Below are 17754 nucleotides of genomic sequence, written 5' to 3' on the forward strand. Positions count from 1 at the left end.
TGACCATTTCAAAGTCTCAGTTCAGTTACAGCTCCACTACATCAGTGTATCAAAGATACTGTATCAACCAAATAATACCAATGCCCACAGTTACATTCTTTGAAACACTTGACTTGCCTAGGAAATCTGCTCAAGTAGTTAAACAATCTCTCCGTTTTTGACAATGCCCAATGCCTCATTCAAGACCCAAATCATTTGCTTACACTACATCTCCTTCAACATGTACCAGGTTATTCTGGGGCCAGAAATGGTTCATAGTATCACTCCAAAGTTGTGTGTCAGACCATTCTCATGGTATTACACACTGCTCCCCTAAATGTATAAATGTCCAACCTACAGCAGATGTTTGATGAAGCTTGTAAGCTGACTGGTTAATAGTAAAAAATACATTTGTGGGCTTTGTTTTTCATATACTTAGATGTGAGTTCGGGGGAAAATCTAATTTACAAGGCCACAGATATGGCAAGAAAAAGACAATCTTTTGTTTTGACTAGGATCATTCTTCTAAAGGAGACCTTAAAGGATAAAACAAAAATGTGAAAACAGAACAGTACAGGACCAGTACTCCCCAAGTTATCTGCATGACAAGAAGTTGTTGTCAGGCACCTGAAAATGTCAAGTCCTCTGAACTGGGTAGAAAAGATGGTGATGAGTAAAGACAAAGTATACACTGGATGAAAGCTACATGTCTAAAAATTGGTGTTAAAAAAGATATAAAACAACTTGGAGGTTAAAAAAAAGGACAAAGCGAACATGTAAATACTTTAAAGACACCTATTACATACAAATTAAGGAGATAAAAGAGAGACGGCTGGATTAAAGCACAGAAAGCTTGATCAATCTATCAACGTACAAGAATCAAGTGTTTTTATCTTTGTATCCACAAGAATAATAATGAAATTATGGCTCTTAATCAAACTCAGTTATGTTTAGAAGTGAGAAAAAGAGCAATCATTGTTTATCTCAATTCACTTACATTCAAAGAAAAAGATACCTGTTCAGAAAAAGAAAAAAAAAAAAGAGGAAATTTTCATTCCTGATAGGCAGTAAGCTAGGGTTCAAAGTATGTCCAGTGGCATAAGAGAAAGCTGTTATCAGAGGGAACTTCATCATGCTCTCTGAGGACAGCTGCCCCAAAGAGAAATCTCATAATTTCCAACTTGCTGGAAAGAAGAATCTTGAACCCCCTCTAAATCCTTTCTCCCCCGCCACTAAAAGAGCAGGCTGCTGAAGAATTAAGAGACAGCTATCGAATGTATTCTAGAAGAAGGTTCTATTCTGAGATCCCTGGAGAACAGGCTGGACTCAGAAAAAATTTCTGCTGCCCAAGTTCTCAGAGGGACAGTTCCAGCAGTAGGTCTAGGGAAAAGAGGCAGATTTCTCCTTCTCTTTAAATAGGATCTAAAACCATTTAGCCCTGCTACAAAACCCACATTTTAAGTTTTCTCACAACCAAACATGTTCTGAAAGGTTTGCCACACTGAGCACACCCTCAACCCCAAGCTCAAAGAAAAAGGGCCCTCTGCTAAAGGGGTCCAACTGGTGTGGGAGGGGGGACACTGGAGACCTACATTACATTCTGCCTTAAATGGTACTCTAATTAGGTACTCTTGCTTACCTAGGAATGTGTCCAGAGCAAGCCTTCCTTTCCTGGAAGGATAAGTGTATCTGCTGTTACAATGAGAAGTCTGTCAAGAGTTGAAATTCAAAGAAAGTAATTGTTCATTAGGTTCACAGTGCACAGAACACCATGCCAGAATACAGAGGCAGTTAGGACTAGATCCGAGTTAAGGCAGGCAGCCTATGACACTTGGAATGGACTGAGGAACACCACCACACCCTACTCTTATCTCCTCCTCTTCCCTTTACTACCTCTTTCTTGCTCTCTTCTCATGGCTCAGACCTGTTGGTGGCATCTGTATTTTGACCCCTTAGTGAGAAGCCACCAAGACCTCTGTAGTTATTTGTTCTACACTCATCTCTTCTCAGGAAATTAAAAATATTCTAATTCCTGACTTTTCTCTAGCGGGGTCTTTTACCTGTGTGTTAACAATCAGAGACAGGAGAGGCAGGAGAAGCCAGAACACAGGATGAAAAAAGCCTTTTAAGAGCCTGAATATTCTTGTATTAGTATGAAAAACTACCAAGTATCACTCTAGTTACAGCCGGCTCTTTAAGGATATGGAGAACAAAAGTAAAAATAAAAGTACCCGAAATTCATCGCTTTGAGAACTTCCAAGTGTTCTACTAATCAACAATTTTCACTTGGGAAAGGTACCCAAACACATTTTAGATACTTTAATTTATTCGAACCATATAAACAATCTGTATTATTTGTCTTTAAAAAACCTATTCAACGATTTCATAAAATTACTAACTTCTAATTCAATATAACGTAAGGAATTTTGTGGAGATTTTGGTCTTTGTCCCCGGCCTTTAGCAAAGCTCTTAAATTCCTCAGAATTTCCTGAGATGGGAGTTTATGTTATTCATATGGAGTGCCAATGAAGTGACTTAGGGTGGGGCCCCTAGGCAGACTTAGGATGGAGCTGGTCACCAGAAAGACCAAGTTTTCTGAGGGCTGAACTTTCTGCTCTATCTACAGACCTATGGGAAGGGGAAGCTGTAGAGTAAGCTCTATAAAAAAACCTCTTGAACAAGATTTAATGAACTTCTGGGTTGGTAAACCCAGGTGGCATACCCCAGTTTCACAAGGACAGAAGCTTCTGCACTCAGACCCTTCCAGACCTTGCCCCATGTACCACTTCATCTGGCGGTTTGTCTATACCCTTTATAATATCCTTTGTAATAAACCGGTTAACATAAATAGTTTCCCTGAGATCTTTGGGCCATTCTAACGAATTACTGAACCCAAGGAGGGAGTCATAGGAACCCCCAAATTATAGCCTGTCTGAGAAGTAGGGTAGGGTAGGACTTGCTTTGGCATCACAAGTGTGGGCAGTCTTGTGGGACTGACCCCGTTACCTAGTGGGATCCAACACTAACTCTGGGTAGTGTCAGAATCTAATTCAACTGTAGGAACGCTCAGTTGGTGTAGAGTGAGAATTGGAGAACTGCCTGGTGTGGGGCAAAAAACCACACATCTAGGATCAGAACTCCTCAGAGTAGAGGAAAAAGATAGTCCCCCCACCAGTTATATTTGGGGGCAGGAAAGACAGTCATGTAAAGCCAGGTAATTTATTTCCTTCAAAGTCAAGATACCTACAAGTTGTTTTTAACAAAAGCTTTAAAAATGCCCAAAGACTCAAATGAAGCTTAGAAACTGTGCTGATCTTCAAACATGGGTTATCTGACTGAGCCCTCATTATATGTGAAATAAGATTCCCTGCCAAAGATAAGTGAAAAAATATTCTAATACCCACAGACACAATTTAGCCCAAATGAACCTTGTCTGTTCCTTGGTTACATTCACCACTGTCCTTGGTAATAACAGGCTCTGGTTATGATTTTACTACCTGAAAACTATAAAGCTTCCAACACAATTTCTGTGGCTACCTCTTGCTGGCTCAGAAAACATTAGGAAAAAACAACCTAAATTTCCCAACTGCCTTTCTCCTACATATCTTCACCTGGTTTAGTTCCTTATTCAAAATACCCACAACCATGGTTTCCATCCACATTGTCCTAGTTCCAGTTGACTTATGTACACATTTATCCTCATTAAGCCAACTACAGAGAATACGCCAAGAGTAATCATCAACCGGGAAGAGCTATCATTAACTTTAAGTGGGACTTATATATAGGAAAAGAATTAGCTGGTTATTTTACTAGCATAAACAGAAACCAACATTCTACCAGGCTTATATGAAGCTAAATATGTATGTTCCACCCAACTTAAATTCAAGTTATATGTGTAACACACTTTTTAACTCAGAAAATTAAGTATGACAAAAAGACTACAAAAAGACTCCTAGCAAGTTCCCCATTTTAGTCATTTTGGCCCCTATAAGTGGTCTTCCATAGCATAAAACAGTCTGTTATAGCTGTAGTGTAGTCTTGCATTTTTTTTAAACATAAAATATATCCATTGGGCAGTACAGCACATTGGTTCAAATCCTGGGCATCTGCTACATTCCAGAAAGTAAGATATTTAACCTCACAGCCTTAGTCTGCCTTTCCCACCAAATGGTGGCAATACTTTTTGTGAGGGTTAAATGAAATAATGTATTGCTTAACACAATGTCTATAACATGCCAAGTGTGCAATAAATTATTGTGCTTAGAAACTTCACTCTGTTCAGATGTACTTAATCAGTGAGTCCATTTTACAGGTGGTTCCCCTTTAAAGCTACATTACCTTGGGGGTCATATATCAAGATAATCACATATTGACTATCTCAATTTCAAAATTACTCTTATCCCAGCATACCTTAAGAGCCAGGGTTAAAAACAAACCAATCTGTGATTCTCATGCCCAGAATTGCTGGGGGGGGTATGTGTGTGTGTTGGGGGGTGGGAGGTGGAGAAGAAATCTTCATTTCCAAAGCCATTCTACTCATCTGCCACTAAGTGCTATCTAGTGTTAATAACCATGCTTGAACACAACCTGTTTTCTCCTGAAACCCACAACTTGCCCCTTAAACACCAGTACAGATAGATTTATTGTGCTATCCAGTTTGTGCTTAAAGTCCATCACGCTTTTCCTATTAGTATTTTACCATTAGGCAAAGAAGGAAAAACATTTCTCACTGTACACTATTATAATCTAATGAGTCTGACTAACACAACTCAACCATGATAATACAATCTTGCTATTCTCAAAAAGAAATTGGTATATACCAAGAACTATTTGAGTTAAACAGAAGAAACGTGTGACTCCCTTCCTGATACCTATAGATGGCCAAGATTTTACATTTTCATGGGATCAAGATGTAACCAAATCCTGAATAAAAGCAAAGTAGGCAAAGCAAGACACGATTATGAACCACACTGTTTAGAGGACAGTTTAATCTTGTATAAAAACTACTACTTAGAAAAAAAGTTCTGCAAAGAGAACCTCATTTTTAGCATGCTTTAAACTTTACTGGACTTTGCTAATCAAAGGACTAAAGTCTTTAAAAGCTTTAAAGAGGAGCTTAAAAGTTTCAAGTGGTTAGGTAACATAGATAGGAACAAATTTAAGAATGAGCTTCCTTCATCAAGCAGTAAAGGGAATGCTGTTATTAAGCACTGTTATCTTCAGTGTCACTTCACTTGGACAAGAAGCAAATTATAGTTTGAATTCATATTTTAGACTTCCTCAGAGTATGTAATGTATTCAAGTTCTAATGTGTGAACCTGCCTTCAAGTTAAAGTAACAAGAGGGACTTCCCTGGTGGTGCAGTGGTTAAGATTCCACGCTCCCAATACAGGGGGCTGGGGTTCAATCCCTGATCAGGGAACTAGATGCCACATGCATGCCACAACTAAGGAGCCCACGTGCCGCAACTAAGACTGAGCGCAACCAAATAAACGAAAAAAAAGTTAAAGTAATAAGAGAACAAACCCAAGGGGTACATCCAGCTTTAAACAACAGTAACAACAGCAAACTGTAAAAGCCATACTCAAGTGAAGGATTCAAGTAACATAACAGCAGGTGCTAGTGAAACAAAAGAACCCGGCTAATTCCTGGTAGTGCATCATAATGGGTCATGACCTATATTGCTCCTCCTGTACAGTATTCTCACACTTGGGGAATAATTATTCATTCTACCATGTAGCAGAGAATCATCTGTGTTCAAATTCTGGTTAAGATTATTATCTAGGTCTGAATGTCGTATTAAATTCAAAGAAAAACAAACCTACTGAATGAAAAATAAGCTGCTATCTTCAATTCATATCTTAGAAAGTGAGCAAAAGCCCCAGTAACTGAAGAGGACTAAACTTTCAGAAGTTTCACCCCAAACAGAACTGTCACTAATTACTAGGAACAAAACACAATGGCAGAGACTTCCCTGGTGGCACAGTGGTTAAGAATCCGCCTGCCACTGCAGGGGACACGGGTTCAAGTGCTGGTCCGGGAAGATCCCACATGCCACAGAGCAACTAAGCCTGTGCACCACAGCTACTGAGCCTGCGCTCTAGAGCCCGAGAGCCACAACTACAGAGCCTGCGTGCTGCAACTACTGAAGTCCGCGCGCCTAGAGCCCGTGCTCCGCAACAAGAGAAGCCACTGCAGTGAGAAGCCTGTGCACCACAATGAAGAGTAGCCCCCGCTCGCCACAACTAAAGAAAAGCCCACATGCAGTAACAAAGACCCAATGCAGCCAAAGATAAATAAATAAAAAATAAATAAATTTATAAACAAAACAACACAATGACAAAACTGTTAGCCCTGGGCCTTCAATGGAACTAAGCATACTTTATTTCATAAAGCAGTAACAACTATGAATTTGATGAATCCTATCCTTGCAAATCTACCAAGCAAGGACAAAACCTGTGCTGGAAACCAGAATGTCCAATTCCTGTACTGAAAATAACTTTTAACATGGCCCAGGACAAGCCACTCTGCTCTTCTAAGAATGCTGAAGACGTACAAATATGTCATGTTCCAAACACTTTTTCCCCCTACTTCCTGTAAGTAAAGAGTTTCTATGACTGGGAAAAAGAACAAAATAAAGTAATATAGTGAGAGAACGGATATACCTCTGACACACCTTCCCCCAAAGAACAACTTTTTTTTAATTAAAAAAAGAACATATAAAGTCAGTTTTAACCTAGTCTCCCCTTCCCAAAACGGACACACCTAATAGTTTCTTACCCAAATTTACAAAAAACCCTCAAAGCCCGCTTAATCCAGTTCTGAATTTCAACAAGCATTAATACTAATACATCAGCACCTCTACCCCAAGAGTTCCAGAGAGAGGCCAAGAGGGACCCTGTTGGTAGAGTTCACATGAACGGCCCCATAACTGGGATTTCTCCTGTATATACAGATACACACCTGTCAACCAAAACCTCCCCCACTCCCCGACCCCGCACACATTTTCAGTTTAGAGGTGGTTCCTGTAACAGCTAACACCAGGAAGCTACGGAGTAATTAAAGGACTTGGAGGAAGTCATACTGGGAGAGTTGTAAGACCCAGAGAAATCAGAGGAAGTCAGAAAGAGGTTGTCCCTGACAACCCCTCCTTCCCGCCCCATCCAAACTTCACCCACCCGGGTCTCAGAAGCCCGGGAGGGGGAGGCCATTTTAATGAAGCTTGGCTGAGAAAAGTGAAGGAAGGAGAAGAGAGGAAATCAGGGAAGGCGTTCGGAAAGCAAGGCTTGGCCCTTTCCCCCAGCAGCACCCGAGTTGGGTGGCAGCACCTGGAGCTCAAAACGGGAGGTTCTGGATTCAAGCGCCTGAAAGGGGTACAAAAGTAGCAGTAGCCTACCACGAGGGGGTCGAGGGGCCCGAGCCCCGGGAGCGGGACCCCTTAGCCCTAACAGGGTAAAGGGCCCCTTCTCGGACCAACCGCGCAGACCCTCGCCCCTAAGACTAGGGCTACTACCCAGAGGTCCAGAAGGCGGGAGTTGGCTAGTGCCCGGTTCTCCTCATCCGGCCATGCGGCGCGGGGGCGGCCATCCTGAGGGGTCCGGAAACCAAGAGGGCATGGGGGGGCCCAGACGCGGCGCTCACCCGCGGGCCGCCTCCAAGCTCTTAATGAGCTTTTTGATCTTCCATATCTCCACGTTCCTGTCGGCAGCACTGGGGTCGTCCGCCATCTTCTCGCCTCCTCCTCCCTAGAGCGGCCCGGCGGGGCCCGGAGACACCAAGACCACAGAGTTAGCGCCGCCGCTGGGGCAGAGCGGCCCCCTTCCTCGCCACCCCCGACAGTCCCTCCTCTTCCCGCCCCGCGCGGCCCGCCGCGGTGGTCACTGGCATTTCCCTTCCCCTGGTTTACCTAAGGGCCCAGTCCTGGGCGGCAGCGGCTGCTCCTCCCCGGCGGCGGCTCCGCGGCGGCGGCTCTGACGTAGGACACCGGCTCCCTCTTTCCAGGCAGCTGCATGTGTTGCAATCCGCTCACATGGGGCCTGTGACATCACTTCCTCCGCCAGGGGCTGAGTGGAAGTCGGCAGGCGGAAGGGAAGGGGCCGGTGAGGAAGAGAGGAAGCTCTGCGCGCGCCGCGACTTTCCATTGGCTCTCTGGGCCGTGGCCTAGAATGAGCCCGCCGATTGGCCGCAGCTGGGGCCGCGCTGCCTTGTGAGGTAGAAGCCGGGGGCGGGGGAAGTACCTCCTTCCTTCCGGTCCGGAGAGCCGAGAGCAGGAAGCGGGCGGAAGCAGGTGGCTCTCGCGAGGATTTACTCGGAGCCCCGCCTGGCTCAAACGGGGGTGTTTCTTAAAGGGCAAGGCGCGTGGGTCGTAGTGTTTTCTGTCCCACCTTCTTGAATAGAATGGACATTTGAGGGTCTGCGACGCGCCTTTACGCTCGAGCCGGGACGCGCGGTTTAAATTGCGTCTGAGATATCTCAAAGAAGCGCCTCGCACTTTGCTGCTTCATAGCTAACGAAGCGCTCGGGCCTGCGTGCGTCACGGCTGCGCGGACTAGTGTTCAGACGCTCGGCCAGGGTGTACCGGATTAGGAAACTTCTCCTGGGTAGTCCGGCACCCCGAAACCCGCAGGGGCAAAAGAGGCACGTCCCTTCCCGCCCCAGGGCTGAGGGGTTCTCTTTGGACCTGGAACTTTATGGGGGTGTGTGTGTGTGGAGAAAGCAGGGGCTGCCTGAGGTTGGAACCCTGAGGTATCTGATGCCGTGAATGGTTTGGTCTGAGCTGTTGAGAGTGGAGGTGGGGAGTGTTGAAGCAACGTGGGCAGTTGTCTTTTTGAGTTAGGAGTTGTAGTTGGCTACTTTATGTCTCCACCTCAGCTGGAGTCATTCAAATATTTGGGCCTAAACTATGTGCCAGACCCGGTTTTCATGAGGAGAACCAAACGAATCACAGTGCCTACCTTCGTGGAACTCTTAGTTTAGTTGGATTTATAGCCGTTTGTGAAAGAAAATAATTGCACAAATACATAAGTACTTCAAAATGGTGTGAGAGTGCAATGAATGAGGAGTGAGTGAAAACTCTAGAGTGAGACCCAAAGGGTGAACAGGAGTTTGTCAGGAGGGAGCAAAACACATTTGAGGAACTGCAAAAGCTGGTGTGCTCGAGCAAGGTCAGTAATTTATGTGAAAGATAATTGTAGCTTAGAATAGGGTGATGACAGTGCAGATAGAAGTGAATGATATTTGAAGGTTAGAATGGATAGGACTGGATGATGGGTTGGATGAGGAGGAAGGGCAAGAATGATGGCCAGAGTACTGAAATGGTTTCCTTTACTGAGATGGGCAAGATGAGGAGCAGGTTGAGGGAGATTATTGAAAGTTTCATCTTGTGCTTATTAAATTTGAGATTGCTTATGAGACATGCCAGTGGTGCTCTCAGGCGGCTGCATTTGTGTGAGCTTTGAATCCTTTTTGCATGTTATTTCAATTTTGTCCACACCTTGGAAATGGGGCTTTTACCCCCATTTCATACATTGGGAAACTCAGGCAAAGAAAGGTAAAAGGGAGTTGCTCAGGTTGGGGACATGGGGGGCAAGTCTTCTTTCCCCCAGCAAATGAATTCCCAGAGTGGAATCTCTTCTTTAGGTTCCATTTTGTAATTTTCAGCATATGTTAACTCATAATATTTATTGTACTTCTACTGGGTGCCATTCACTGTGCCTAGTAATGGGCCTTCTTAAATAGTCATAAGCACTGCTTACTGACTGGTTGTCTACCATGTCCTTTGATTTTCCCTACTTCACTCCCTTTGCCCCAATTCCTACTTTTTATGCTAGGTTGCCTTGATTTTCTTTTCCTGCTCATTTTTATGTTTATAGTGTTGCTTCAGGTCCGTGTGTGATAGCTTTACAGGCTTTCTAGACTAGCTCACAGGCTTTTCTTTGTGATTCATGCTGAAGTAAGCATGGTGACATCCCAGATGGAATTGCTGTTTGTTAACCTTTGAATCCTTGAAATTTGGTGATTACCAAGATATGCAACTTGTTTCTTTTTTTTTTTAATTTTTATTGGAGTATAGTTGACTTACAATGTTGTCTTAGTTTCTGCTGACAGCAAAGTGAATCAGTTATACATATACATATATCTACTCTTTTGTAGATTCTATTCCCTTATAGGTCATTATAGAGTATTGAGTAGAGTTCCCTGTGCTATACAGTAGGCTCTTATTAGTTATCTATGTTATATATAGTAGTGTGTATATGTCATTCCCAGTCTCCCAATTTATCTGTTTCCTCCCCTTTCCCCCTTGGTAACCATAAGTTTGTTTTCTATACCTGTGATTCTATTTCTGTTTTGTAAATAGGTTCATTTGTACCATTTTTTTTAGATTCCACATATAAGTGATATCATATGATATTTGTTTTTCTCTCTATGACTTACTTCACTAAGTATGGCAATCTCTAGGTCCATCGCATTTGTCTGTATACCGCATTATTTTGTTCTTTTTTTATGGCTGAGTAATATTCCTGCAATTTCTTTCTTAGAATATTCTAAATCCAGGCAGTTGAACTGTAGCCCTAAAAGCTTACTTGCCTAGTTGCTGCAAATTCACCATCTCTGCACTTAGAGTTGGAAATCAGTGTGTTAGAGACAAAAGCTGGCATGGATCTCTAGCAGAAGTGATTTGGGAGCAATAGAACAGGGATGCTATTTCCTTTGGCAAGGAGGAGGCCATGACCATTCAGTGTTCAGGAGGAACCTCCTGTAATATAACGGTGATAAAGATTTTTTTCAAAATGTAGAATATATAACCTCTCTAGGCACAGGTTGTCCTCTGAAAAATGAAGGATTTGTTCTTGATGACCTCAGAACTTTTCCCCCAGCTCTAACATTAGGTAATAATTTTAAATATGGGGTATAGGTGACATTCCTAGTAAATAGGTGGGGATTCAGGGGAAAGGAAAGGGATGGATTGTTTCGATGTTGAAAACACCTGTAGAAGCTTGAGAACAAAGTGCTGTTAGGTACAGAATGAAATAATTGGTTGCTAATGTGGAGGCCAGTTTAGGAGTAATCAAGGTGGAGAAGGCGGCAAGGGATGGTTGTGGAAAGGTTTGCTAAGGCAAACCCATGGCTCTTCTGGAAGTCAATGGCGTTGTTAAAGAAAAGTCTGGAGCTAGGAAGTCTTAGGGTTGAGCCTTCGCTCTCCTCCTTACCTTGAACAAGTCACTTCTTAAATCTTGCAGAATCTCAGTTTTCTTGTCTGTAAAATGGGGATCCCATCTATTTTGTTGGGACTATTGTTGGATTGAATAATTTGTGTGAAGTTCCTAGTACCATTTACAGCAAGCATGTGTCACCAGTGAATTTTAGTTCTCTTTTTAGTTTTTCCTAATTTGTTCTGTCCTCTTCTGCTGTTTTCTATACTCTTTCTATTGAGGATCTGTGACACTACTCACCTGATCATTCTCTAGCAGAAAGTAAGTTTGAAAAACTAAAGGAAGAACAGATCCAAAGTACAATTCTTAGGGATTTTTTCCTTCTGGTGGAAAGAGGGGACCAGTAAAATAAGTCTGTGGGATATTTTCTGCTGCTTCCATGGCTGGTGTGTTAATGATTGTTAGAAATTCAGAACTTTTCAGAGTTAGAGTTTAAAATATTGGGTTTTTATAACCCTAACTATATTAGTAGAATGGATGACGTTTTCCTAGGTATCTTAGTAACTGCGTGTGTTTTCCCTGCCCCGTCCATCCATCAAAGAGTTACATATAGTATGTTCAAAAAGAAAAAAAAAATGTTTCTGTGCCTAGAAAAATAAAAAATAGTTTGAAAAATCTCTGGATTAGACTATCTCTAAAGTGCTTACAGGTTCATGAAGTAGAGCTCTATAAATAAAGGAATGTGTAGTCTGCCCTCAATTCTTGGCTGTACTTAAGCATAGTGAATTTAAGGAATGCAGTTCTGTAGATTCCATCTTTAAGTAAATAAAAAAATCTTACATAAGTAAAAGTCTATGAAGAAGACCTACATGGTACAATATAAAACTCAAAGGATTGAAGATTTGTGTAAATTGACATAAGGCACAGTTGCTTAATTGTGGAGTGCAGATGTGTGTGAAAGTGACTTGAAATGGGCCGGTGTAAGGTATCATTTCCTCCCCTGTGGACACCTAGTGGTGAAATGTAACCTTTCAGTGGGAAGGGGGACTACAGCTAAGGAATGACAGCAGTTTCCTCTCTAGGTAACCAAACATCTTTACACTAATTTGTAGTCTTGTTAAATTAAGCAGATATGGATCATTAAATGCTTTACCTTATAATGATTTCCAACTTTATGCACATAGAGAACTTTTTTTCTCATTCTTTCAACTCTAGAAAAATTTTTCTTTTTTTAGAATCCTTGTTCTAGGGAGTACTCACTAGAGCTGGAGTAGGTCTTCCCATAACATGAAAGAATAATTAGAGTGAGATTGAGCCATGCCATTGGACCACCTGGGGAGGAGGTAAGTGCTTAATGTTTCCTGTGCTGCCTGTCTTGACTCAGTAGACATCCTTGTAGAATAGCTAGACAGATGCTAATCTTTTAGTTCAATTCCGTAAATATTTATCGCGTACTAGTTTTCTGTCTAGCAGAGTGCTGGGGTAAGTGCTGAACATTCTTTTTAGATGTAGTGCAGTCATTAAATTTATGGTCTTTTTTTAGGGGAAAAAAGATATAGGAATATTTAACAAATAGATAATAGTATAAAAGGAGAAGTAGCTGTTTATAGGACTGAGGCAGAAATGAACAAATTGAGCCTGAAACACTTTGCTGTATCAGTAAGAAAGGAAAGGAACGAAGACTACTGGGGGTCTTTCTTTTTTTTTTTTTTAAAGTACTTTTAATACCCTGATAGACTTTTGGTTTTTTACTGAGGTATAATTGACGTATAACATCATATTAGTTTCAGCTATACAACATGATTCGATATTTGTATATATTGTGAAGTGATCACAATAAGTCTAGTTAACGTCTATCACCATTTATAGTTAAATAATTTTTTTCTTGTGGTGAGAACTTTTAAGATTTACTCTCTTAGCACCTTGCAAATATGCAATACAGTATAATTAACTACAGTCACCATATTATACATTACATCCCCAAGACTGATTTATTTTATAACTGGAAGTCTATCTTTTTGACCCTCTTCACCCATTTCACTCAGCCCCCTATCACTCCCACCCCACCCCCAACCCCACCTCTGGCAGCCACCTATCTGTTCTCTGTATACATGAGCTTGTTTTTTTTAAGACTCCATATATAAGTGAGATCATACGGTATTTGTCTTTCTCTGTCTGACTTATTTCACTTAGCATAATGCCCTCAAATTCCATCCATGTCATCACAAGCAGCACGAATTCATTTTTTTTAATGGCTGAATAGTATTCCATTGTATATATACACCACGTCTTCTTTATCCATTCATTCATCAATGGATACTTAGGTTGTTTCCATATCTTGGCTACTGTAAATAATGCTGCAGTGAACATGGAGGTGCATACATCTTTTCAAATTTCTGTTTTTGTTTTCTTTGGATAAATACCCAGAAGTAGAATTTCTGGATCCTGTGGTAGTTCTATTTTTAATTTTTTGAGGAACCTTCATACTCTTTTCCATAGTAGCTGCACCAGTTTACATTTCCAGTCATAGTAAACAAGTGTTCCCTTTTCTCCACATCTATGCCAACACTTGTTATTTCTTGTCTTTTTGATACTAGCCATTCTACAGGTGTGGGGTGATACCTCACTGTGGTTTTGATTTACATTTCCCTGATGATTAGTGATGCTTAGCACCTCTTCATGTACCTTTTGGCCATCTGTGTCTTTGGAAAAATGTCTATTCATGTCTTCTGCCCATTTTTTGATTATTTTTTTGCTATTGGGTTGTATGAGTTCTTTATATATTTTGGGAACTAACTCCTTACCAGATATATGATTTGCAAATATTTTCTCCCATTCAGTAGGTTGCCTTTTCATTTTGTTAATGGTTTCCTTTGCTGTACAGAAGCTTTTTAGTTTGGTGTACCCCCTCCCCTTGTTTATTTTTGGTGGTGTTTTTGATTTTGGTGTCAAATCCCAAAAATCCAAGACTGATGTCAAGGAGCTTACTGTCTATGTTATCTTATATAAGTTCTATGGTTTCAGGTCTTACGTTCGTGTCTTTAATCCATTTTGAGTTAATTTTTGTGTATGGTGTAAGATAGTGGTCCATTTTCATTCATTTGCATGTGGTTGTCCAGTTTTCCCAACACCATTTATGGAAGATACTGTCCTTTACTAATGTGGTCTTGTCAAAACTAAGCCAGGGGGCTTCCCTGGTGGCGCGGTGGTTGAGAGTCTGCCTGCCGATGCAGGGGACATGGGTCGTGCCCCGGTCCGGGAGGATCCCACGTGCTGCGGAGCGGCTGGGCCCGTGAGCCATGGCCGCTGAGCCTGCGCATTCGGAGCCTGTGCTCCGCAACGGGAGAGGCCACAGCAGTGAGAGGCCCGCGTACCGCAAAAAAAAAAAAAAAAAAAAAACTAAGCCAGAAGGAAAAGCCTACCAAGGCCAAAGTTAGAAGAATTTGAGCCTTAATAAGAATAATTGCAGTGAATTGAAGCACATTAAATAAGTTAAAATCCGTGCGTTCACAAAGACACCCAAGAAATCTCACTGGTCTCACCTTTGATTAATACTACAGATCTAACTCATTCTAAAAACCAGTAAATAAAGAAGCCTTTCCCATATGAACTCTACCTCAGGGTAACTAGTTACTTGTTATGAGGGGAAGTTTCTCACTAGAGAGGTATTTCATATAAAAAAATGAAGAAAAGATAGAAGTAGAATAGTATACCTTTAATGAAATTAGAGATCTAGGGGTAGGTAATGATCATCAGTGGCTGCTAACATCACAAAAGAGCCAACCAGAATTATATACCCTCTGATGAACTAATCTTGTCAAAAAGCTTAACTTGAATCAGATCAAGTGGGGATGGAAGAACATGTTAAATGACATCGTAAGAATGCAATCAGTGAAATGTAGAATGTAGATTACAGGACTATAGGACAAGTGGCACAGTTTCTTCAACAAATAAATTGCAAAGCAGAGGAAAAAGAGGCAAGGAAATCTATAGTTTAAAAGAGACTTAAGGGACATATCAACCAATATAGGGTGTGGCCGTTATTGGCTCCTGACTCTTTAACAGTTGAAAAAGTTATGAGACTTCCCTGGCAGTCCAGTGGTTAAGACTATGCGCTCCCAGTGCAGGGGGCCCGGGTTCAACCCCTAGTCAGGGAACTAAGATCCTGCATGCCACGTGGCGTGGTCAAAAAAAAAAAAAAAAAAAAAAGTTTTTGAAAATATTGGGAAAATTTGAACATTCAAGTTTTTGCCATTAAGGAGTTAATTTTTTTCGATATGATCATGATATTGTTATATTTTATAGAATAACCTTTTTAGAGGTACAATGTTAGAGTAAAATTATGATTTCTGGAATTTGCTTCAAAATAATCCAAAGGAAGATGGGAGAAAATATTAAAAGCTATAATAAGTTCCTGAATTGAACATTAAAAAATTGAAAAATAGAGTGTAAGAATTTGAGTGAAACAGCCAGTGTGGGCTGAATGGGGAAGGCTTCAGAGAAGAGGGTAGACCAAGGATACCTAAGATATGGAAAGGCATGACTGGGGAGATGGCTAAAGGCAAGGGGGGTACATGGACCAAGGCGTATGGCTTGAATTTAAGTAGTTAGACTAGTAAGGTAGATTGGTTTCCCATTTAGGAAATCTGTGGTTCTTAACCTTTTGGTCACAGATTCCTTCAAGAAATCAGTAAAAGCAATGGACCGTTTCCCCAGAAAAATTAATATTTGCAGTCTTGCATTTTACAATCAGTGGTTTATAGACCCCCTGAAGTCACTCACGTGGACTCCCCACTTACCAACCATTGCCCCAAATCTCTACGCTCTGGGTTAGGGGCTCCAAGAACCGGTTTAAGAGCTTACGGTTTAGGTGGGACATTTCCTGTTTCCTGTGGCCTCACTCAGCATTGAAAGTTTTAATTATTAAAGGTTGGTTCAGCTGCAGTATTCTCTTTAGTGTGAAGATAGATTTACATTTCCTGACTTACCGCAGCAAAAATGGGATTGATGGTGCATTGTAATTAGGTTTAACAATATGAAATTGGTGATACTCAACCGTTTTTGACCTACTAAAATGGCTGTTTCAATGGTTCTTTCTGTAATTGCTACATTACCTCCTTCACAGGTTGAATAATGTATGTTGCCTTATAGCTCCTTTATCTAGGGCTTTCACTCATTTAATTGTTCTTCTGATACCAGAGGAAGGAAAGGTGGAGACATAGCCCTAACATAGCAGCCTTAGGACTGGAGAATGGAGTCACAGTGGTATCTGAAATAGTGAAGGGTCTTTGCTTTGAAGCAGTTTATTTTCAAAGTTTGAGTTGTCTCTTTACTCCCGATCTTCTCATGTACCATCTGTAAGAACTTGCTTTTCTCTTTACTGCTCCTTCTTGCTATAGAATCCCTAGTATAAACGTTATACTTAAAATTAAGCCACCGCCAGAGATTACTTATTAAAGGTATCTTAAGAATGAAGTGTGGAGCAAAGCGCAGAATTGATATTTTATTCTCCCTGGTAATTGATGCATTAAGACACAAGACTTACATAGTATCCCTACCAATAATGTGTACATGACGCTGAGCACACGGAAATCACCAGGTGAATCTGAACAAAGGCCTCTTCTGTAAAACAAATGGCCTGTACCCTTCAAAACTATCAACATCATGAAAAGACAAAAAGGCAAAGGAACTATTCTTAGGAAAAGGAGATAGAACTAAATGCCATGTGCAATCTTTGATTTGACCTTAGATGAAAAAGTTGAGACAATCAGGGAAATTTTTATATGGACTATATATATGGTGGTAGTATATCAGTGCTAAATTTCCTGATTATAATATTTGCGGGGAGAATGTTAAGAGTGCTGAAAAATTTAGGCTGAAGTGTCATAATGTTCAGAAAATATATATAGAGTGAACACACAAGTGTGAAAGCGTGCAAATGTGGCAAAATGCAAATTGAATCTAGGTGAATGGTGTTTTGTGTGTTCATTATACCGTTCTTTTAATTTTCTAAGAACAGGTTTGAAATAAAAAGTTGAGAAAAAACTCCAGTTGGATAAATTTTTTCGAGAGTCAGCAACAGAATTGGACTTTTACACCTATGAAGTATAAAAGAGGGTTGCGCATTTATTCTGGTCATTCGTATTCCCCCTTTGCTGGCCCAGGAATACCTCAGGCCACATTTTTAGTCCTCTAAACATTACTATTAATTTCTCCTTAAATTCTTTTCCTAATTAAGACTTATCTTTTACCAGTTAAGTTCTAATTTCTGGGTTTGGTTTGTTGCCCCTAGAACTCTTGACAGAGTATAATTTATACATAAACTTAAAAATTAAGGCCTTTCTCTCTCAAATGGAGAAACCAAACCACCCAAGAGTTTTGGACGTGGGAGAGACTGATTTGACAGAAGATTTGAGTGCTTAAGTGCCAAGCATTGTTCTAATGTTGGAAAATAGCAGTGAACAGAAGTTTCTGGCTTCTTGAAACTTAAAATGGTGGGTCTTAGTCCGTTCAAGCTGCCATAACAAAGTAACACAGGCTGGGTAGGTTATAAACAAAATTTATCTTGCAGTTTTGAAGGCTGGAAAGTCTGAGATTGGGGTGCCAGCATGGTCAGGTGAGG

General features: G+C 41.0%; 1 protein-coding gene and 2 long non-coding RNA genes across 4 annotated transcripts in view; 2 read left to right on the top strand and 1 right to left on the bottom strand.

Moving 5' to 3' along the window:
• The window catches only part of LOC137221723 (uncharacterized), a 34987-nt gene extending 30559 nt beyond the window's left edge, over positions 1-4428 (top strand). Inside the window, exon 4 of the long non-coding RNA XR_010942130.1 lies at positions 495-4428. This is a non-coding gene — a long non-coding RNA (uncharacterized lncRNA). The remainder of the gene's footprint in view (positions 1-494) is intronic.
• Positions 1-8053, bottom strand: part of ETF1 (eukaryotic translation termination factor 1) — a 28001-nt gene extending 19948 nt beyond the window's left edge. The window contains exons 1-2 of the mRNA XM_067731881.1: positions 7886-8053; positions 7621-7724 (exon numbers count right to left, since the gene is read on the bottom strand). Of these exons, the coding sequence (XP_067587982.1) occupies positions 7621-7706 (86 nt within the window). The 5' untranslated portion in view covers positions 7707-7724; positions 7886-8053. The remainder of the gene's footprint in view (positions 1-7620; positions 7725-7885) is intronic.
• Positions 8054-8304: 251 nt separating this feature from the next.
• Positions 8305-17754, top strand: part of LOC137221725 (uncharacterized) — a 135842-nt gene continuing 126392 nt past the window's right edge. For both annotated transcript variants that reach the window (XR_010942132.1, XR_010942131.1), the window contains exons 1-2: positions 8305-8616; positions 12368-12475. This is a non-coding gene — a long non-coding RNA (uncharacterized lncRNA). The remainder of the gene's footprint in view (positions 8617-12367; positions 12476-17754) is intronic.

Source organism: Pseudorca crassidens, chromosome 3 (assembly GCF_039906515.1).
Source record: "Pseudorca crassidens isolate mPseCra1 chromosome 3, mPseCra1.hap1, whole genome shotgun sequence".
Taxonomy (NCBI): domain Eukaryota; kingdom Metazoa; phylum Chordata; class Mammalia; order Artiodactyla; family Delphinidae; genus Pseudorca; species Pseudorca crassidens.